General features: G+C 39.3%; 1 protein-coding gene across 1 annotated transcript in view; it reads right to left on the reverse strand.

Annotated features, from left to right (window-relative positions):
• DCDC2 (doublecortin domain containing 2) overlaps window positions 1-22,875 on the reverse strand; it is a 68,062-nt gene continuing 45,187 nt past the window's right edge. The window contains exons 10-12 of the mRNA XM_074146651.1: window positions 13,672-13,772; window positions 1,358-1,702; window positions 1-111 (exon numbers count right to left, since the gene is read on the reverse strand). Of these exons, the coding sequence (XP_074002752.1) occupies window positions 1-111; window positions 1,358-1,702; window positions 13,672-13,772 (557 nt within the window). The remainder of the gene's footprint in view (window positions 112-1,357; window positions 1,703-13,671; window positions 13,773-22,875) is intronic.

Below are 22,875 nucleotides of genomic sequence, written 5' to 3' on the forward strand. Positions count from 1 at the left end.
CTATGCAACCGCAGCATAGTCATTGCTCTGGTCATTTTTTTTTTCACTTTCCTGTGGGCTGGTGATTGTCACCCTTGGATTTGTGGATGTTTTTTCAAGATGGGAATCAACCTAGAGAAAAAGGACAGGTACTGTTAATTTCATCAGGAAACAAAGATTTCTCTTCATTTCAATACAGTGTTAGCACTTCATACTAAAATTTCCACAAGGTATTCTTCATGTGGAAAAAATGTTTTCCGACAGTGTCACATTAACATTTTTATTTACCTTATACTTATATAGCTTCCAAAGGAGAAAGTATTCAAATTAGAGGTTCCCCCCCCAGTTCTTTCATGAAACATCCAGTTACCCACATATCCATTTAAAGTGAATGCTCACTCAATTCCTCTACTTCCATAAATAACTTCAGCTTTTCTAGAAACAAACAGAAGAAATCAATATAACAAGCACAGAATAAATTCAAGGCCCAAGAATGCCAGGTAACTCAGCTGTCTTAATTGACAAATGTTTTTGTATGCCATACGGAAACAGAAGAAAGCCCAGCAGCAAGATGCAACAGTGTCACAAGAAGCAGAGGAAGAGTCTGTTTCTCAGCAGCCTATAAGCAGCAAGTTGTTCTGCTTCTGATGCTCAAGAATCCCGCTCTTCCCAGATCTGGATTCTCCCCATCAAAAAATGCACTTTGTTTCCCGGATTCTGTTTGCTGGTCAGTTCATCTGACAGTCAGGGTAGTCCACTTAATTCTTCTGGGCTTCGTGCCTCGATCTAAGCCAACAGCGTGTTACCAGGTCTCCTAAATTAATGGCATATTTGCTTTTAAACCGACTAAAGTCCCTTGTTTTGAATATCTTATTTATCTCCACTGTCTTTTCCAATTTCTAAGAAAAGGAGATGAAACTTCCACAAAGCAATAGCAAGAGCCTTTTATGAAATGCAACTTCTGTGAAAGTCAACTCATCAAAATAATGAGGCACTGTGGTTTCATGAACACACCCTTCTGCTCTGTCCTAAAGGACAATTTAACGTGGAAATATGCAATGATTATGCTTTTCTGGAAATTGCAATAATTTTTTTATTACTGTTTTTCAAAATTCAGCATACTCGGGAAAGCAGGAGATGCAGATTCATCAAACAGCAAGAAACGTCTGTTTTCTCAGTTGGAGGGCATATAATGTAATTACTGATGTAACTGATCTATACAGTTAGAAAAAAGCTTTTCCCACAAACTGAAATTCTCATAAATGCTCTCAGAACCTTATCAGGAGTGAGCTACTTAGAAACTAGCTGAGAAGCCTAAGGCTGAGAGGAATGAGGAACAGTAACTTAAGAACAAACAACTGAAAGAATAAACACTCACTTGTTTCTGACTGTCAAAATCCTCTTCTTTTATTTCTTCTTCAGGCTGAAGATCACCTTGGTAGTTCAAGTGCTCCATTCCCTCACCATTTTCTTCTTTTTTCTTGCTATTTAAATGGATAAGTTCCTCTTCTGCTTGGTCAACATTCTCTATTTCTTCTGCTTCATCTTCATCATTCTCATTTAATTTCTTCTTGTTTTCTTCTACTACGCTTCTTTCTTTAACAGTTTCCCCACTTTCCTCTCCATTCACATGTGGATATTCTTCCCCTCCTTTATATACATCCTCTCCCCTGTCATTTTCTTCTTCTGCATTTTCTTCTTCATCTACAGTTTCTGCTGGCCTCTGGTGAAAGGAAAAGCAGCAGCATTATGAGGCATTTTTAATCAGAATGCTCCACGTAATTCTGAAACGTGACAGACATCAAAATCACACTTACATCATTACTGGGGAGTAAGTATGCTAATTGGAGGTTTGCCTACATGGACGGAAAATGATGCTCCTGTACTAAGATAATGCACTCTTATTCTACATAAAACAATGTGTTAGTGAGATTTAAATGTATTACGCCAGGTTAATCCATTTGACCATATCCAAAACAGCTGGAATGAGCTAGATTTAATTAATACAGCAACAGCTATTTTGTTCCAGCTATTCCAGGTTCTCCAACATTCTAGCATTTAGTATGTACCTGTTTATAAAATCCTGTCACAATAAAATATCATACATCACTAGCCCACAAACTGTTCCCCAAAAAGCATTTTACCTATGTACCAGGCCATGTCACGCCAGTCGGTCCTTTTGTGCAGCCTGTCTTCTTTGCATCCTCAGAAAAGTAACAAGAGAGATGAGGTGGATCTACTGGTCACTTCCATAAGGCCATTCCCCTCCCAAAGACCCTTACGTAGGGTGGCATGGATAGGATTTGTTTGACATTTAGCAATTGATTTTTCCCACACAGAATCAGACCAGCAGACAGGAGGAACAAGATCTTGTCCCATATTGAAGAACAGTAAGCAGAAACTCACTATAGATAAAGCTGCTGGCAGCATCATTTCATGACAACCTGGAAGACTGATGTACATACTATCTAGTTTTTGTCATTTGTCTTCCAGTTTCAGCTTTGAAGATTCACTTGACTATTCAGTGAAACAATGCGCCTGCTGCCAAGATGACTTACGTACTTCTGCTAAGGTTTGAATGAAAATAAAGAGAAAAAAAATCCCAGAGGAGTGTCAGGGTTTTCTACCTCCCACACAGCCTCATCAGACTCTAAATCTAAAGCAAACAAGCTGAGAGCAATAGATTATCTCTTAATCAAAAGTGTTTGGAATTTTACTATCATTAGTAGCTCCTTTATGCAGGGAGCCATCTGCTACAGACCTGTAACTTATTTATGTCTTCTAAAAATCTCTTTCCCTCACTAATACTAACATTTCAAAAAAATTCTGTCATCACCTTCAACATATTAGTAAAAGCCAGTTCAGCAATACCAACAATTGATTGAAGCCTCTTGATGAAACACCTTGCTTTTGCTTTGATATCTAAGTAGCAACATAAAACAACTCTATTATGCCAGTGCACAATACCGCATTGACACAGTTTCAAAAAGGACAAGTTATTGTGTTGTGACAATCCATAGAATGACAAATTACTAGAAATATTACATGGTTATCTGACCAGATAAATAATGGCTCCATAAGTGGTTTTTCAAGTATAATAGTCTCTGTGTGTTTTTTATTCAAGCCTTCCTGACTCACTCTCATCTGGTACCATCAAACTGCCTTATCACCACTAAAATTAAAATTAAATAAGCCAAGTCTTAACAGACACCTTCAAAGAAGGCACCATCCAAAGCAAACTTGAACCAACTTTGGTAACCTCCAGCACATAAAGATAGCAAAGACTCTGTAGATCCACAAACTCTCAGAAGTTACCTGCTAAGTTTTACACGTGTGACCTACTAATTTGTTCTCAGTCTGCTAAAGAAAGTAGCAGTTCTGGATTCTGACCAAAAACAGGGGAGAGTGGGACAAATTAAATGCACCAGAGACTGCTAGCTAAAAGTAAGCAGTTTTGGTTTTGCTTAATGACACCTGCTTGCTGTGACATTACGAACACCAAATAAAGAGAGGGTAAGAAAAGAAGAAAAGTAAACCCAGACTTTCTCAATTAACTGTTGTAGTCATATTATTACTTCCAGCTTTTTGTTACTGCCTGATAGCGGGTACATTCAGAAAAGAATATCTGCCCTTGCCTGAACTGCTTTAGGATAATGGCTCATTTTGGACTGCAGAGGAAGGTGTGTAGACTTTACGCCACGGTGTAAACGTATGTATCCCAACGCACATGCTTTTACTGGTTTCATTGCTGTGAAAGCAGTCTTTAGCACAGAAGCACAACGGACATTTGAGAGGCAGTAACCTGCTAAGGTGCTACGCTAGCTAGACTCATGAGACCTTACCTGTCTAAAATTGGTATGGATGCAAATTTTTTATGAGTTAAAACTGAGTAACATAGAAGATAAATGCAGTGTTACGGAACTGTACCCAGAAACTCACTGGAAGCTCACAGGGAACTGGCATGAAATAACATTCAATTTTTAACTAATTTAACTTGATCAGTCAAGCTAAATTGCCTGAAAAATAATAGTACAAAACAGGACCAGTAAAACAAATCCCGTCAGTGCAAGTATAATGTTTTTATAGTAACTGAAAATTTCAAGGTAGCTGAGCATATTACTACAATGGTTATTACAGACAAAAATAAAACCCCATGTTCACAGGTAATATTTGGGAAGCAAAATACAGTTCTTTATTTAATCTCCTTTCAAGCTGCACTACATTAGAATGGACATTTCAAACAAGTTAAAATCAATATTGATCCAGAGGAAAAGACCTTCCGCAAGGTAATCTGAAATGCGGTGTGGTTCCCACTGCCTGCACAGTCATAGGTAGGCTTTGAAATGTCGATATGGCCACAGATGATGCATTTCAGAATGCACAGCAGGCCTAAGGCAAGACTGTAGAGAGGGAACTGAAGGCCAAAATCACTCAGCAAATCACACATTGCACGTTACATTAAAAGTGTGATACTTTCTCCTGAGATCTTATTGATGTACTAGCTATGCATAAAGTAACATTATTTAAGTGCACCTTCTTCACTGAGAAAGAGATATACTTAGCAGAAGTTAAATTTTTCATATTTGGGGAAAGAGAATGTTTAGGTGCATACATACATGCAGGCAGGAAAACAGAAAACGGGAGAAAACCAGAGGTTCTTTTATGGTCCAAAGCCTGTAAATGTTGTACATGCTTAACTTTACCTTCTGGAACAGTTCCAGTGATTTCAGTGAACCTGAAATAGTGAGCTAAAACCTACATTAAAATGCTTGCTGGGTCAAGGTATAATTAAAAGTCCCCTGGAGTCAATGGGAACCTTTTCATTGAATTTGATACACTCCAGCCATCCCTCCGCCTACAACTGTACAAAATGCCTACTATGTACACATCAAAGTTACTACAAACTGTTCTCTCTCAGTCAGACCTACATGTCCTTGCAGAAATTATTAGACTCAATTCTCTAATTCAGCAATGATCTTGTATGTTTAAGAAAAAGCAGTGACACTTGCACATCTCAATTTTTAGCTTTTCACCCCTTTCACATCTTTTAAATAACCAGAATACTCCCAGTAACAGCTTCCTATATGGAATGCATTGGCTGGATAAGCAAGACAGATGTGGGACTTGGCTGCTCCTCTTTGCACCCGAGAAGTCAGAGTTCGGCTTTCAGCCAGTGTGTTGGCTCACAGGAAGTCATACGAGCATGTTACGTTTGGGATTCCGGTGAAAGCTCAGGGCATCTCAAATCCAGAGAACCAACTGTATCTCCAGGCCTGAGTGACTGAGGTCTCTCACTACTTTGTAACACAACTAAATGAACACGAGCATCAAATATTAATATCAACATGTTGATATGAGAGATCATTATGATTTTTAGAGAACAAGGGGCTCTTCAAAAATTCATGTTGAAAGCAGCCCGGCAGTTGTACCCCAGGGTAACTAAAGATTTATACGGTAAGGAACTACGGAATGTGTGTTCCTGCGTCACTTTAATCCTGTGTCCACATCACAAAAAACAGCATCACAACTTGAACCTGACAGCAATAAATTCAGGACTGGAGAAGGACAAGGTGATTACATTCTTATTTCTTGAGGTATTTTTCACAGAGAAGTAAGTCACTTCTAGGACAGGGAATTTTTCCAGTGACTGTGATGGATTATCCTCATTCCTCCTATAGTCAGAACTATTCATGGTAAGGTTTGTAATTTTGTCTTTTGTACGCTTGCAAGAAAATAGGAAGGAGCCTTCTTTCTCATATTGCTGACTGTATCTTTTAAGTGAAGATGATGCTTTTGCAGTTTCCCAGTTGAAAGTACGGTAGTTAAAATAACTAGTTTTCAAACTATTCAAACCATACCTTCATGAGAGTGAGCACAATTCTTTGCTTGTCATGGACTAGCAATAGAAAGACTCACTGACAAAAGACCTTGTCCCAGTTTGAAGTAAAACCGAACCAATTTTCTGTTCTGTAACTTTACGTCCTAGCTCGGCCTCCTCTAACTCCCTGAAATTAACGGCATATTGTGGAGAAAACTGCTTGTTCTCAGAATGATCAGACCAATGTTTGTGCTCCATGCCAAGGAATGGTGAGCAGGGAGGCCCTTGCTTATACTTATTGCTATAACAACCAAGGTCAGCCAATTTCATTATTTGCTCCCTTAGGGGGTCGGAAACGGAAAAAACGTAGAGGGGTCACATCGGTGGGGAGGAGTGGACAGGACAGGTGACCCAAACCTGACCAACTGGGGTATTCCATCCCATCTGCCCCATGCTCAGTATAAAAGCTGAGGGATCAAAGGGTCAGCCCCTTCCTGCGATGGCCGACATCCAGAGAGGACTCTGTCTGTTCATCTGCCTTTGATCCCGATCCGTGTGTTCCTGACTCCAGAGCTGGAATCCAGTTCCCATTCGTCGCCGAGTCCAGCCTGGGACTTCCCCAGTGCCTGCCGGTGACGTGACTGTCATCCTGGGAGCTTGATACGGTTTTGTATATATTGTATCTATTTCATTATTTTCTTCTTTATTTTTATTTTAATATTAATTATTCATTAAAGTAGTTTAGTTCATTCTAAACTTCTGAATCTCCTTATCTCTTTCTCCTCCTCTCTCCTTTCTTGGGAGGGGGGAGAAGGGGGGGGAAGGGCCATCTGTCAGTCTGGTTTTGGTAAATTAGGCCGAAACCACGACAGACCTGTATATGTATATTGAGAGGCATATCCAACCAAAGGCGTGTAGAATAACCGAAGTCATTCTCAACTTCATGCTAGAAACATGGACCCAGCTTGCCTTCTGGAAACCTCCTGACTTACTAGCAGGTTGATGAGGAGCAGAGTGAATTTCATTTCGCATTCAAAAAGTATGATTGCTTGATGGTATTTTTAATCTAGCAAAACCGGAGTGTTTAAAAAAGAAAGATGTATTCTAATTACACTCATCATGCTATCATTCATTAAGAGCTACATTATCATCATTCAAAAGCAATAAGTCAGGAAATCTTCAGACCTTGAAGCATTTGGCTTCTTTTCCTCTAGGGACACTAACGTAACCTCTCCGAAGGTTTGTACATGACTGATACAAGAATATTGAAAAGTGCAGTATCACAAATAATTTAAAGCGGAAACTATTTTGTACCATTAATGTAAAACATAATTTTGCTTTATTGAAGTCATTTAGAAATGTTTACTTGGCTAATGGTCACAACAGATAAACAATGGGGGAGACAACAAAAATCTTAATGGTCACAAATACCGGCATGAAAACATCTCACAAATGCAGCATCAGGAACACTTCACTTTGATTGCACCAAAGCTCTCCAGAACAGAGCTGCTCCTGCTCCTACCCAGTCAGGAATGCTTTGCAGCAGCACTGCACAGATTCCAACAGCAAAACATTTTGTTCCCGAACCAGACAGGGTTGCTAAGTGACAGCAGCCCTCTTCTCTTCCACATCATTTACAAAACCCAGGCTCTTAAAAACAAGCAAATGAATAGTTAAGGGTTCATCAGTCTTACACTTCCCACATAGTAAATGTGCTGTTGTTCATGAAGGCAGAAAAGCCTTTATCCCCTCAACATTTAAACTCCAACCTTTTTATGAGTCGGATGGGGTTTTTTTTGTTTTGTTTTGTTTCGTTTTTTTTACCATAGATGCAACATCTGAGTCTACAAAGTCTAATTTTTATATACAATCATAGCACGCAGAAGTCTAACTGGAATAAACGGAAACTATGTAACTTGGAAGTGTAGGAAAAATAGCTTTTCAAACTCCATTCCTCAGTTTCATTTTGTGGTAACTGGAAGCATGCATAATTCCTTACTCACAAGACAGCCATGGCAGAGAAGAAAACATCTGTTCAGATCCTTACTTTTCTGAGACATACCTAAGTGAAAAATATTTTTCACCATCTATTTCACTGACAATCATGTCTAGTTTTTCCATAACACTTTCCATGCATACGTTAAAATTTGTCTAAACCTCACACCCTACAACACAGTATGATCTGTTGAGCATCCCTGTGGACAATGAGGAGATTGATAAGCATTTGAAAAGAAGCCCTACTGAGGCTGCAAAAATACAGTAATGTTGGTTTGGTTTTTTTTTCCCAGAAACAGACTCTTCTACAGTGAATGAAAAATGCTTTAAGAGATAAGCAACCTGAGAAATCATCTGCTCTAGGATAGCTAGATTTTTTCAAGACAGGTGCACACAGAGAGAGGAAAGTTTTTTCAAAGTGGTATCAACACTAGTTTTGCAATGGAGCTGTGCTTGCAGGATTTACTCAGAAGAAGCGAAGGCCCTCCAACAGCTGACCACACAGATCTCTAAAGAAAAGATCAGACCTTCTGCTATACTTTCAGAAATCACAGTCATCCAATGCAGAAACTGACGGAAGATCTCTCTTATTCTCAGCTGCAAGGAACCAACCAGAGTAAGTTTCCCTATCTTACACAGACAAACAATAAAAAAATGAAGCATAAATCAGTGGAGCTGAAAGAACATGCAGGGAAAAAATCTTATCTGCTGGCTTGTCAGCACTCAAAATCCAGAAGGCTTAAATTACAGCTGCATCATTTGTAGCAAAATTTGAGCGTAAGAAGTTCTGCATGTATTCTTTCGAAATGCCATTTTGAAATCCTTCCTGATGTAATGTAAAATGTTTACTCATGAAAAGTTCTAGCCTTTTTAATCAAGGAATGTTTCTTCGAGCAGTCACCCTGTTTTAATGTTGAATCAATGTAAGCTTTAACATTTTGCCTTCAGCAACAGAGAAGATAATCGTTTTATTCTGTTCACTGAGGTGAATCTTGGGTCTCTAAAGCAAATTGTATATTCCATAATGAAAACTGCAAACGAAAGGTGCAGATTTTCTGCTACTGATGATACACTCTAGCTACAGAAAGAGTACCTAGGGGAGCAACACAATCTCACATCACATCACAGCCCAGGAAATGGGGAATAATGAGTGGCATCAGGGCTGCATTAATCAGTGGACATGTCTGTAATAATGGAAAGCAAACGGCTAGTGAAAGAACTAAGAGTATGAGTATCTACAAAAATCCCCAAATCAGTGCCTGCTGGAGAAATTAATAATCCAATGATTTTTACAAATAAACACAGAAAGAGAGAGGGAGATGCGGATACTGAATCTAGAGGGAGAAAAAACAAAACAAAACAAAACAAACCCCAACCCACCCACCCCCAAACCCAAAGAACCAACAGATTCACTCTACATCACTTACATCTTAATAGCCAGTATCACATACCTCACAGAAAAGCAGGCTGGCATAACAACATGCCTGAATTCCTTGTAGGGGTCATGCACTGGACAACTTCATATCTCATAACTCTCACGCTTATCCCACCTCCCAAGGGCTCAGCGTGGGAGAAGAACAACCATGCTTACGGAAATGGATAAACCAATGCAAACTTGCAGTGTTATTTCAATACTATTACTACTAATTGCTGCTTTTGTATTTCACAGCTTACATAAAATTAAAGAAAAAGCAGTAATTTGTTCTGAAAGCTTTACAAGTTAGAAAATTTTCTATCTCAGAAAGAGTTACTTGGAATATTTATATTATTATCAGCAAACTCAAAGTAACACACTGCCTCCCTACCAAGAACTGCAATAAAATCACCTTGTTCCCTTGCTATTTGCACAATTGATTTCATAGTCTGTCATCAGTTCCTACGGATGTTGACACAGCGATGTAAACAACCAAATTGGAGTAAGTCTGCATGTCAAAAGAAGAAACTACCCATTTTTTATTTGGAAGCTGAAGTCTTGGTACAGAATATAGAACAGAAGGGTCTGCTTTGGTTTTAGGCAAAATACTGATTTTTCCTCCCTGATATTCAATTACAACCATCAGCTAGTCTGGTGTAAAGCAAATCCTGTTCTTTTAATGTGTTCTCAGCTGGCAGACAGCATCTTACAGAACAGGACATAGGCAAGTGTCTAGCCAGCATTACACTAAGTTTAGTTAATGGCTAATCTGGCATTTGTTCAACCGTGTACTTCAAATGGCAAGACAGAGAAGGTGCATAAAAAGAAAAAAGACTAAGTTCTGTCTTCACCACCTCATTTATGTGGCTGATGGAAATGATAGTGTATCAGAACTGTCAGCATTCTACTGAAAGCTGGCATGTAAATATTTATGCATTATGCAAGATAGTCAAGCCCTGGCTGGCTGTCCTTTTCCATATTTCTAGCAATAACAGAAACTGCAGTTCAGATAAGAAAAAGCTATAAAGCTTTACATCACAGAATTTAAAACCATTCAAAATGGTCATTAATAAGAACCTAACACGTGAAATGCTAAACGCTTCCAAGGTCTGAGTAACCTCAGTTATCTGGGAATAAAAAGTACTCAGTGCTACTCAGAAGGACCTGGCTTCTTGCCAGATTACCTAGGAAACTATACATGAAGTTTTAAAATGAGAAATAAACCATGGCTCGAGTTGCAATAAATTTTGGTGCTTTGTTTGGCTTTTCTGAAAATATGAAAATCAGATTATTAATAATGTGCGTGACTGATTTTTTTCTTAAAAAATTCCCCCTCAAACACAGCTGCTTCCAGTTCCTTGTCCAGGTAGCAAAATCAGTTGGTAACAACTGAAAAATAATTCCATTTGAGGACGACGCATGGGCCTTGGTACATGAGCTTAGAGGTATTAAGCAAGTTCCTAGCATTGCAAGTTTGCCAGCACATCCAATGTTCACTGGCAACTGCATCTGTAACCGCAGCGGCCACTGCCAAGTACAGAAGCGGTACCGGGGAGTTAACTACTCTCCCCCTCCCTAGTGATGGTCCCCATCCTCTGGCTGAGGCACAGCGGTGAGACACACAGCAGAATGGGCAGAGTTGTTGCCTGCACTGTAGGATCTCCATGGACAAGTAAGGCAGCCATCTCCAGGGCTCTTGGATTCCATATGAATTGCAGTCAGCCTAAAAACTAGACCTGACAACCCAATTTACACTGTCAAATGCTTTACGCTACCCAGAGGAATTCTTTATGCACCTTCAGAGGCCAATAAACAGGCTAATCATTTCTCAATTTGATTATTACACTGTCAAGACCAGGGCAGGATATACTTCAGGATGCCATAAGAAACAAAGATTAAGATGACAGGCAGCATGTTCTTCCCCAATGTCATTACTATCAGTACAACCCAACACATCCTAATTATCACAACACTTCACAAGGACAAGTGCAATTAACAGTGCTGATGATCCCAATACTGTTTAGCACGCAAGTCTCTGGGGTCGGGGCAGGTATTTGCTGTGAAAAGACACAGCTGTAGCATTCCTTATATCAGGGACCAGGACAGTCATGCTCTTGCCTCTTTCAATCACCTGATTCATGTATCTTTAAAAATAATGTCTATAAAATAGTTGAGCAACACTCCTTCCCATTAAAGTCAATAAATCACTGAGGATGTTCCTTCTTAGAAAGAGCAGCCTAAAATAAAATTGAGGGATCCAGATTTTTTTTCAGATGGTATGGTGCCATTCTTCAAAATGGCTACAGAAGCAATTTCATATGTGTACACATTAGTAATGCAGGCAGAAATTGACACACAAAATACAATGTCATAAAACTTCTGTTTTCCTCTCAGGCATTTTTTAAAAGCAGAACACAAGCAAAATGTATATACATCTAGTATTCTTTTACACAATACAAATAAATTGAAAAAAAACCAGCCAACTAAATAGTAAGCAAAAAACCCCGAAGCTTACTAAAAAGAAGTTGATTATAGGACTGAAATAATCAAAGATGAACAAATACAGAATCACAGAGAAGTTATGTTAGAAGAGACCTCTAGGGCACTGGTCCCCAAACTGTTTTGATTGCACACTGCTATCAGTAAAAACTTTTGGAGCACGAAACCCCCAGTACTTGTATATTTATTTATAAACTATATACAAGTACTACTGAAGTTCTAACATTTTCTTCCAATGGATTGTCTTGCACAGCCCCTAGGCTGTGCACAAGCCACTTTGAAGAATACTGCTCTAGAGATCATCTAGGCCAATGCCCTCTTCAAAGTAAAAATAAGTTGTTTGAGGCCCTGTTTGGTTTAGTTTTAACTATCACCAAAGACAAAGGTCCTCCACCCCCTCTAGACAGGAAAGTGCTTGCAGTTCTCAATGTTGAAAAAATTTTTCTTATGTCAAATAAGAATTTTCCTTGCTGCAACTTTTGATCATTGCCTCATCCTTCTGCTGTGCAACACAAGAGAAAAGATTGGCTCTGTATTCTCTGTTACTCCATCCGTAGCTGAAGAGAGCAGTTTGACCTGCCTTCCCCTGCTTAGCCTTTAAGGTGAAAACAACCCAGTTCCCTAAGCTTCTCCTTGTGTCATAAGCCCTTTAGGGTGTTGTTAATTCTCTCGCGTTGGTAAATTTCTCTCTTGTACTGGGAAGGACTCACAACTGGACAAAATATTCTAGATGCAACCTTAGAGATGACAAGTCAAGGAAGATGATGTTCTCTTGATGTTACTAGCCCAGCCTTGGAGATCAACCAGATATCCTGTGTTCCTCTGCACTTCAGGGCAGCTTTGGACAGGCTCAAGCCTACCAGTTTCCCAAAAAAGCCAAAGTCCACTCTCCTGAATTTCAGGATTTTTATTTTCTTATTTGCTATCTTTACTTTTTTAAGGGTCTTAAACCCTATCATCTCATGGCCACTGCAACTAAGACTGCCACTATCTCATCCCCAACCAGTTCCCCTTTATTCATGAGTAGAAAATCCAGCAGAATGCCTCTCCTAAATGTGTATCCCACTACCTACATCAAAAAATTGTCTCCAGCACACTCCAAAAATCTCCCAGATTGTTTGCACCCCATCATGTTGCCCTGGGTAATTAAAGTGTATTTACAAACAACTATTTTTAACTCCTTCCCATTTATTTACAATCTCACATTAACAACTGTTCCTCAGCACTGAGCTGACCACCAGGAAGTCAGGAAAACGCCCAAGAATCCCTTATGTTGTTGGGATGATTTTTTGCCTGAGAAATCTATTGGATAAACTGTGATTCCTTACACTGCAGCACAGACCGGAAATATTATCTTGTGGCCTTGGTGGCTGGCCCCAGGCCATTATCAACAGACACCAGAATCACAATGCAACATCTTGTGGACCTGACGCAAATTTCTGCAAACATGTAAGATGAAAAAGAGGACTGAATTGTGAACAATTGACTATTTACTGCACATAAGTCTTACAATTAAAAAGTTGGCCAACTTAGTACCATGTTGTTTCAACAGAAGAAAGTGCTGGCAGCCTAAATAAAAATCAGATAAATCCATGCCTGTTTGTGCAGAAATTCTGACCTTGATTCTCTGCCATAGCCCTTTTACACTGCTCCACCAGTATAAAGGGACTGCGATCCAGGTGGATCTATTGGGTAGGTTGTGACAGCAGGGAGTCCTGATTCTCTAATGCCCTAAAAGGGCTCTCAGACCAGTTCTGAAGCCGATGAAAGGTAACTAATATTTGACACATTAACAGAGAAAGGAAGATTTGCTAAAGCTCCCATAAAAGAAGCCACATCGTTGAGTTGTTACAACCATGCCCAAAGAATTATGCTGTACACTTGAAAGAAATTGGGGAAAGAAAAACAACATGCAACCTGTGATCCTAAAAAAAAAAAAGCCATTGATTTAAAGCTCGATGAATACCTGGTCCAGTGGAACTTCTACACGAGTATCTTCATCTTCCTGCACTTCAGCTGCCCCCCACATTTCAGAACCCTCTTCTCTGGCTTTGTAAATATCTTCACCTGCATTGGGAAAGATACAGAGTGGAAGGAAGTGAAGTCCAATTGTGACACTGTGTGGCACAACTGCGGAACTGCACTCAATTTCGTTTCTGAGAGCAGGTTTCTGAGCTGACCCACCATTCCCCATACAGTTTTTTTAATGAAGTTCTCAATCTCCCATTATTGTCAATTTGTTTTCCTTTCCTTTTTAATAACAAATACTTACATGCTACACCATTTGGGGAAGGGAAGAGGGAAGAAAACAAAGACTGAACAAAGCCCTGTATTTGAAGCTCCTTCACTTCTGGCAAAGGTCAGGAGCGAATCTGAACTTAATACATTACAACAACAACATATTACTTCTATTTCTAAAGCCAATGATAGTACCTTCTAGTAAACAGCATATAACACACATCTACCAAAAATCTCAGGCTCTGAATCAACAATAAACACGGTGAAGCAGGACAGGAGTAAAAGATTAACAGAAACAGTTGGGGAATGCTACTCCCCACCCTTGGGCACGTGCAAGTAGAATTACAGCTGAAACTCCACATCCCCATTAAAAAAAGCACATACTCCTAGCTAACAAGGTTAATGGTTAGAATGATGTTCAATTTTGCAAAGCTTTTACACCACTTAGAGTAATTTTTTTTCCCACAAGTCTAACTAATAACTAGGGATCTTCGAATTTTCTAATACAGATCTTTCATTATCAGCTAACTAGGAAAGTGAAGATGGGTACACACAGAAAACAATTTCCAGGTGACACACATTCCTCTCTCCCTTCCCCCCTGACTGAAAGCAGCCCAGAAATCAAAAGCATAGGTTACTCTAAACCATCTCCCTCTCCATCTCTCTTAAGAAAGACAGATGGTCCTACGCTGATGTGTTCATATCCAACATAATAAGTAACTACAATAAGAAAGAGGAAAAAATACTTGTGTTGTTTTGGACTGTCTCTTAAGTCTTCATAAGAGGATAAGAACAGAACTTGATAATATCCACTGACCATGCAAATTGTTCTACATTGCTGACACTGTTAAATAAACAGCCCTAGTGTAGCACTGAACCATTCACAGCACCTTTGAGAAGGAGGAAAAATAATGGATAAAAACCCAAGACTTAAGAGAAATCCAGAATCCACCTGCATTGACTACTCTGGAAGTTAGTTTTCCACTTACTTTCTCATCACTACAAGAGCCAAGGAAGGAGTTTACCTTGGGAAAAAAATTCTGAGGCATACCATACCACTGTAAATGGCTAACTGGAGGCAAGGTGCCAGCTCATCCAGATGGCCTTAGAGGTCTACTGACGGGCCACTGACCAGAGCACCAGAAATTAAAGCTGTTTTCATAGTTTGAAATGAAGAGGCAAAAATGGGGAAGTCTATGGAACATCACAATGATATTCCAGAGTGGTACTGCTAACAGCATCTTAGGAGAGAGATTTTCTGATGGACATAGCAACTTGAGTACCTGAGCATCAGTCCCGCTGGAACAAAAGATCCGACAAAAGATCTATACTACTCATCCTCTGAAAACACCAGTGTTGGAAACACCACAGGGTTCTTAGCATCATTGCCTGGATTCTTATTCTAAACATCACACACATCTTGAAAAAGGTCCCATCTTCACACTTAGTATGGAAATAATAATTTTATTTTCTTAATTTTTTTTTTTTTTAGATTATTAAATATAATGCATCTGTTGTAGTATGTTCCATCGAAAACAACTAAGGACATCCAATATTTGCTGGCAGTATGGTAAATCTTGGACAATCTACATATATGTATCTCATTACAGTCCCCCTTTGATGAGACAAGTTTTTTTGACAAATTCAGCAATAAAAACATGGAGCAGTGGAGAGTAGCATCAAAATGCATCTGAATGGGTGCTACTTGTACTTTTTCAAGTAATTGACACACTTCACATTTCCCATTTTTCTGAGCTCTCTAAGGCACAGAAGGTTCAGTTTCGCTTACCTGATATTATGATTGTTGCCTCCCATCACAGATGTTTGTGATATAGATTACCCCCATATTCTGAGAGGAAAACATAATGTGTTCCTTGAAAGCCATCATGATGCTTCTCCTAATTCAAGGCCTTCCCTTAAGTACCTAAGAAAATAACCTTGTCCTACATTCCTTGGCTCACTGAACTATAAAAAGTGAAATCAGTGTCTGAGAGAACTGCCTTTAATATCACCATCATTCCATTTAGATTCTGTAATAATACCTTTGCCTTCAAGATTCCCAAGTCTTTCAACAGAAATGGTTATTGTCTGGCCTCTAGGGGTAAAAGGATTTTGGTGCAGAGGTAATTCTCATCAGGTTTTTCTTGGGCAGCGCAAAAGTAGTACAAGGGAGATGAACATGTGTCAGCCCTGGAGGCCAAATCCACAAAAATCATCTCGAGAGTTGAGGATTCTCAATTTAAAGCACCTCTCCTTAGAAGAGTAGCCTCGGGGCTAGGCTGAATAACCCAGCACAAGGAGACAGATGTGCAGTATTTTCAAAAACCTTAATCATGAAACCAGGAGGGAGTGAGGGAGAGGGAAGAAGACGATAACTTTTTACCTGGGCCATGCAACCAACTTTCCCATTCAAAACAGTGTACCCAAAGAGCTAGAAACAGGGGGATTCCAAAAAGGAAAAACTGAAATCCCCATGGGATTTCCTCCAAGCACTTTCTAAGAGGTGTCTGCTCAGAAAGCTGGTCGTAAATGAAAAGAAATTATTTGAAAAGAGCTCTGCACAGCCCTCCAGCGTCTCTGAAGGATACCACCGTTCATTGCCATGCACAGGAAGCACTCTAAAGTGAAATAGCATCCCTGATCTTCCACAGAGTGGAAGATGCCAAAACTAGATGGCAGGCTGCAATGGGAAGGAATAGAGACCACAGAAGTCACCAAAAAAACTTCAAGGACAGTGTTTTCAGACAAATAGGAAGTTATCCCATTTTTAGAACAACTATATTCTTTGCAGAAAACAAGTAGCTAAAGAATAGCACATTTCAAATGCATGCAACACAAAAGATCGTTAGTTGGTTTCTGAAGGGATGGCAGAAAAGATTTGTTTTCAGTAAGAAACTTGACAACAAAAGGGGAATGAATTATTTAGCTCTGCACAAACATGAGAGCATGGAAGACAAATGTCCAAAACACGTGTACCATTAATAGTCAGGGAAGGAAGAAAAACACTTAGTTCTGAAATGTGCCAAAACAGGCGAAGGAAAAAATGACACTAACTGAAAAATGGGAAAGTTGTAACACTTGAATAAAACATGAACAAATAAAAAAATCCAAAGAAAATGGCAAGGAACTAAGTTAGTCTTACATTAGGACACATACTGTTGTCTTTTGGTACCAAAAGAGAAAAAAAAATACAGAAATTGTAAAATATTTTACAAAAAATTAACTTGATTAAATGGAGCATTAAGAGAATAGCTTAAAATGTAAATATTGTTAGTTTGTTGCTACCCTACTTCAGCCAGAAGTATTTACACTTTTTGTATGTGAATTTACAAATATTTGGAGAAAGGCAGCTGAGTGAAAGGCCAGCATCTTGCTTGTTTATGTGATTCTGTGTCAAGATCTTGTCAGCAGAAGTTTGTAGACCACATTAATCACTATTATCAGTGCTGTGAGTTACTCAGCACCTCCCAAGCAAATGTTTTAGGTTGGGCAATTTTGCCTCATCTTTTATAGGTAATATTTCAGAAATGCTTTTTGGTTCAGGAAAAAAAGCACACAAAAAAATCTTATTGATGCAATATTTCACATGTCTGTCTCTGAATCGTTAGTCAGTTTCTAGACAAATCTCTAAGGGAGGAAAAACAAGAAGGCATTTTAGAAAATGCTATAAATTACACAGAAAAAACATTTTTGCAAGTTTTCATTCTATATTGTTATGGGCTTACACTGCAATCTCTACTGAAGTTAGATACAAGTAGTGTATTTTACTGAAAAGAGAATTCCCAGTACTTCCATTAGGTGGAACATTTATGCCTACCCCAAATGGTTCATAAAATATTGTAGATTAAACATGCTCCTGATACAAGAGCTAGTTCTTACTTTCTGTGCCTCAAACTAATTGACAACTAGCCACAGTCAGGTCATGGCAAAGTCGGAGAAGAGTTCTAAAAGGGGGTTAAGAAAGGAAGGTAGTCCAAGCCTTACAGACAATCTGTGGCATACTCTACCCATTTGCTCCAAGTTGAGTAGAATACGATGGCAGTGAAGGATTCAAGAGCATTTGGAGCTCCAAGATGTCTCCCTACAGCTTTGCTGACAAGTATAAATCAGAGGATTTATTTCAGTTAGGTTCTCAGTTCTCCACGCAACAGTAAGTGCTGCTTCTGTCAACAGGCCAAGCTAAATACTATTGAGACTCTCCTGATCTTCTGCGAGAGTATTTTTCCATGGTGCCCAGACAACCAGAAGAGACTAGAATTCTTCAGGTTTTGACAGTCACTGTGTGAAAACAAACTGTCTCAAGCTAAAAATCACCACTATTTTTTTATACCCTGTTCAGAGAGAAGTGAGGTAACCTAAACAAACATTTCTCATTCTTTCTGATTATTTTAAAGCAGGGTGATGTTCAGTAATTCAGGCAAGAAGGCAAAAGAAGAATATGCAGAAGGGCAAAGAACAGATCAAAAGAGGGAAAAGGCATTCAAGAGGAGCAGCCAACTGGAGAGAGAGGATATGCAGAGGCTGTAGGATATGGGCACGGAGAGGATGAGGCAACAGTAATATTAGAAGGAACGTGTGGAATGAGGAATGGTACAAGAACAAATAGAAAGATGAGGAAACACGGATGAAAATTAAGGGAAGAGATGGGGTTCAGCCCACTGGCAGAAAGGCAGAAAAAATGGGTTACCTGCAGTGGAAGAGCAGAAGCCTGAAAGAATGAAAGAGGAGGAAAGAGCAAGCTAGCAGGTACCCACACCAATTTAAGCTTCTTAAAGTAAACCTCCTTCAGGAAAGCCCGAGAAGAGGAATGTCTTTTTACTAATACCTATCTGCAATTGAATTTGTATGTTCAGATCCTCCCACACATACTTGTTTGTGACAGAGGTGCAGCAAAAAGCAACAGTGAAAAAATGCTCTTCTTTTTTCAGGCAAGTATTTTTCTTGATATCTTATTCTTATTTATTTCTACAACAAACAATATGTAGTAAGACTCTGAGTAGCAGCTCTACAGTCTGGGAAAAGAATTCTTACTGCATTTTTTGGCTTTAGGCTGAAGGAATGAATGAAAACTGAAACCCCAAATGGTTTTCCAATGGAGCTTCTTCAAGAGTTGTGTTCTATCATCTTACCTCTTCTTCAGCTCCATAATCCCACAGAAAGAAACGCTGATGAAATCTTAAGAGGATCTAGACTGCTTCAAGCTCTGAATGCCCCAAAACCTTGTAAGGGCTACCAGGAAAGGGAACACTTGGAGCCTGATAACAGCTCTACTGAAGAGAGGTAGCTAGTTGTCTCAAAAAAGCAGTGAACCAACTCAACCTGCCCTAAAGCAATGTCAAATGATACAGCTGTTGAAACACTGGCACCTACTTCATGGCTAACCTCTACAGCTAGCAGCAATGAAGCCACACAAACAGTATGAAAAGAGAACGCTTTTCAGCAGAAAAAGGTGGTGAAATTACACAGGAGAGGATGTTCTCAGAAGGCTTAGCTCTTTGGAAATCAGGTACAGAGGCTATGGGTAGGAGAAAGGTAGAATCGGTCAGGTCTGGCTCAGAACCTTATAAAGGATGATGACTGATAAATAGGGTGTGGGGTTTCTGATTTTGTACTTGCTCAAGGCCTATTTCATAAAGTAAGCGGCTTGGTCCTCACCTGGTTTCATCAAAGTTAAGAGAAGGTGGTACTGTATTCCTATAGTACTTTTTAACCTCTGTGACTGTTGCAAATGGACAAATAAAACACATTAAGACAATGTTAAGACCTCTGTAAATTATGCTTCTTGTATAATGGCTCTTAATAGCCAAGGATCTTCATCTTAAGAGTTACCTACTCTGTCTTGTCCCATCCCCTTACCGATGCCAGCTATGCTGGCTTTGCAGCCCCTGAGGATTCATTTGTGTGAAAGGGAGTCCACTGACCATTCAGGGGAATTTTCTAGGTGTTTTATACTTCTGGCTAATCTCCTAATAGGTACAGAACAGAATGATTATCAGCAACAGCAAATTTGTAAGTGCTCAAACCATTTCAACTGACAACATTTCACCTGATACATATTACCAGTTTGTCTCACTACACACATGTTCAGTGTATTGTGCAATCACTCAGTTCAGTATGTACAGAAGCAATGAATCGATGCATATATAACTAAGCAAACCTTGGCTAAAGTGCAAAGGTCATTTTCTGTCTGATGCCATTCAGTATTTCAGCTGGAATCCTTTTGTATACTTTGATACTATGAAGACAGGCTGAGAGAGCTGGGGTCGTTCAGCCTGGAGAAGAGAAGGCTCTGGGGAGACCTCATAGCAGCCTTCCAATATCTGAAGGGAGCCTACAGGAGAGCTGGAGAGGGACTCTTTGTCAGGAAGTGTAGTGACAGGACAAGGGGTAATGGTTTTAAATTGAAAGAGGGGAGATTTAGATTAGATATTAGGAGGAAATTCTTTACTGTGAGGGTGGTGAGGCACTGGCACAGGTTGCCCAGGGAAGTTGTTGATGCCCCATCCCTGGAAGTGTTTAAGGCCAGGCTGGATGGGGCTTTGAGCAACCTGCTCTAGTGGAGGTGTCCCTGCCCATGGCAGGGGGGTTGGAACTCGATGATCTTTAAGGTCCCTTCCAACTCTAACCATTCTATGATTCTATGATAAACAAGAAAGTTATATGACTTTATTAAACAGTAATTGAGTTACAGATTGAACTAACTCATAAGAAATCTATATATTTTAAATAATTAAGCACAGCAATTAATGGCTCTTGTATAAGCTCCTTTCCTAACCAGCATTAACTGTAAAACATTTATTGCAGCACAAATTACAACATTATACAGTCATTAATGCATTTCAAATTTTAAACTGATTGAAGTTTAGCAGTGGGGATAAAAAAAATCATTGTAATAATAGCCTGCCCTGAATATTTTATGTAAATCAGAGGCATTTACTAACTGCAAGCTCTGTATGTAAGCAAGGAAGTTAATGTGACTATAAAAAAAAATTAATGTGACTTACCACAGAGGCTGCCTCATAAAAACATTAAGTCAAATTAAAAACAAAATGTAAAAAATCTGTGGCTCATTAAATTGAATAGATTGCTACAAGAAATAGGGAGGACATGTGCATTTATGCTTATCTACAACATAATTTTCTTTTCTGTTTTTCTTTGGTTGTTTTTTGTTTGTTTTTTTAATTTCAAGGGTTTTTTAACTGTACAATGCCCATTTTCAACAAAAAGCCACTGTCTTCATGATAGGTTTGCACACGTGTGTGTGCCTGTGACTTCTGCCACCAAAAAGTAATGGAATTAAAAAGAAACCGGTAGCAATATACATATGAAACTGTTGGGAATATTAAAAAATACGTATTTTTCTTCACCTGATACTATTGCAGCCTCAAGCTTCTAAGCAATTAGTTTCTCTCTTCAGAAAATACTGAATTTCTAATAAGATTTCACACTCTTACAGATTCCTGTCATCTGACTACCTCAACAGAAGCTGCAAAAGGTCCTTCTAGATGTTGACCTTGTATGCAGCAGTCTCCTTTAATGATAGGAAATATGGTAATGCTAGAGCAAAGGGAAAGCTGCCTCAGTCAGCTGCAATAGCTCAGTCATCTTTATACATAAACAGCTACAAAAAAACCAGACTGCATGTCATTAATGCAAGGTTTTTTCTTCCTTCTCCTTACTTTGGTCATTCACCTCATTTATTCTGTGTTTTGAAGCATCTAATTTATTCATTTATTTAAATGACAGATCATTAAGACCATTTGCATTTTGAAATTAATAAGGCAGCTTCCGTTCAGCCACATCTTTTTTAATTCCATGCCTGTTCCAAAACTCAGCCTTCTCTTGGGTACAAGCTGGGTCCTAAGGGCTAAACTGTCACACAGCAAATGCAAAAGCCCTGAAACCTCTGTCCCGGTCCAGTGTGAGGGATGCACTCAATCCCCTAATCAAACTAGCAGAGGTTTGGTACAGACTCCAAAGGAGGCAAAGCCAGGCCACAAACTCCTCTAGTTTCAATCTGCTCCCTGAAAACCCACAAAGGAGCAGAGTGACACAGAGAGCACCGATGCATGTGAGCTTGGATCACTGATCATGCAATTAACACATGAATAGCAGATGGCTTTTTCAAGACTCATTGATCAAGGAACAAAGTTGTGGGTACAAGGAATCTCATGCAACCTTTTCCATTGCATGTAATTTGACCACAAGCCAACCACTTTATCCTATAAATATGACAGCCTAAGTGTTCCCTCTTTGAGCTCTCCCTGCTAGACAGCCTGGCTGAGGGGTGGTCATCTCCCCTTGAGCTGGGACGCCTCTCAAGGTTGTTCATTAAGGCAGAGAGACCTTTTATCAACAGCAGATCTTTGGTAAGTGATCGATATCGCTCATAAACCTGTAGTATGGTAACTTTGTGCCTTGGTAACTTTGAACGTATGCTGAATTGATGCTAATGAAACATTACACAAACTTTGCATATATAAGCCTTTATATACAAACTGTTGACCAAGTCTGGGACTACGTCTGGATTGGCCTAGATTCTTCTCTGAGAAGGAGTTTAGAAAACAAGGGCATCCATTCGGAACCTCTTGACTCAACAGTAGGGCATCCCTTGCTCTTTGGGTCCTCAGTCTCTCTATGAATCATTTTAACTCGAGTGCAACTCAATTTTCCTTTGTATATTTTTTCCATGCAGTAATTAATAGAGTGAACCTTGCCATCGGACTTTGTTAAGTAGCACTTCTACAACATCATATTAAAACCACTTTTGCTAACACCTTTGACAGTGGTTATCTAAATCACCCATTTGCGGCATTCAGTCATTCCAAACTGAGCATCAGCACACCTACACTCCATCCTGCAGCAGGTTAAGCAACATGACTTTCCTGCTGCCAAGCACTATTTGCCCATTTTATGTTTTGCAATATATTCA

Source organism: Numenius arquata, chromosome 4 (genome assembly GCF_964106895.1).
Source record: "Numenius arquata chromosome 4, bNumArq3.hap1.1, whole genome shotgun sequence".
Taxonomy (NCBI): Eukaryota; Metazoa; Chordata; class Aves; order Charadriiformes; family Scolopacidae; genus Numenius; species Numenius arquata.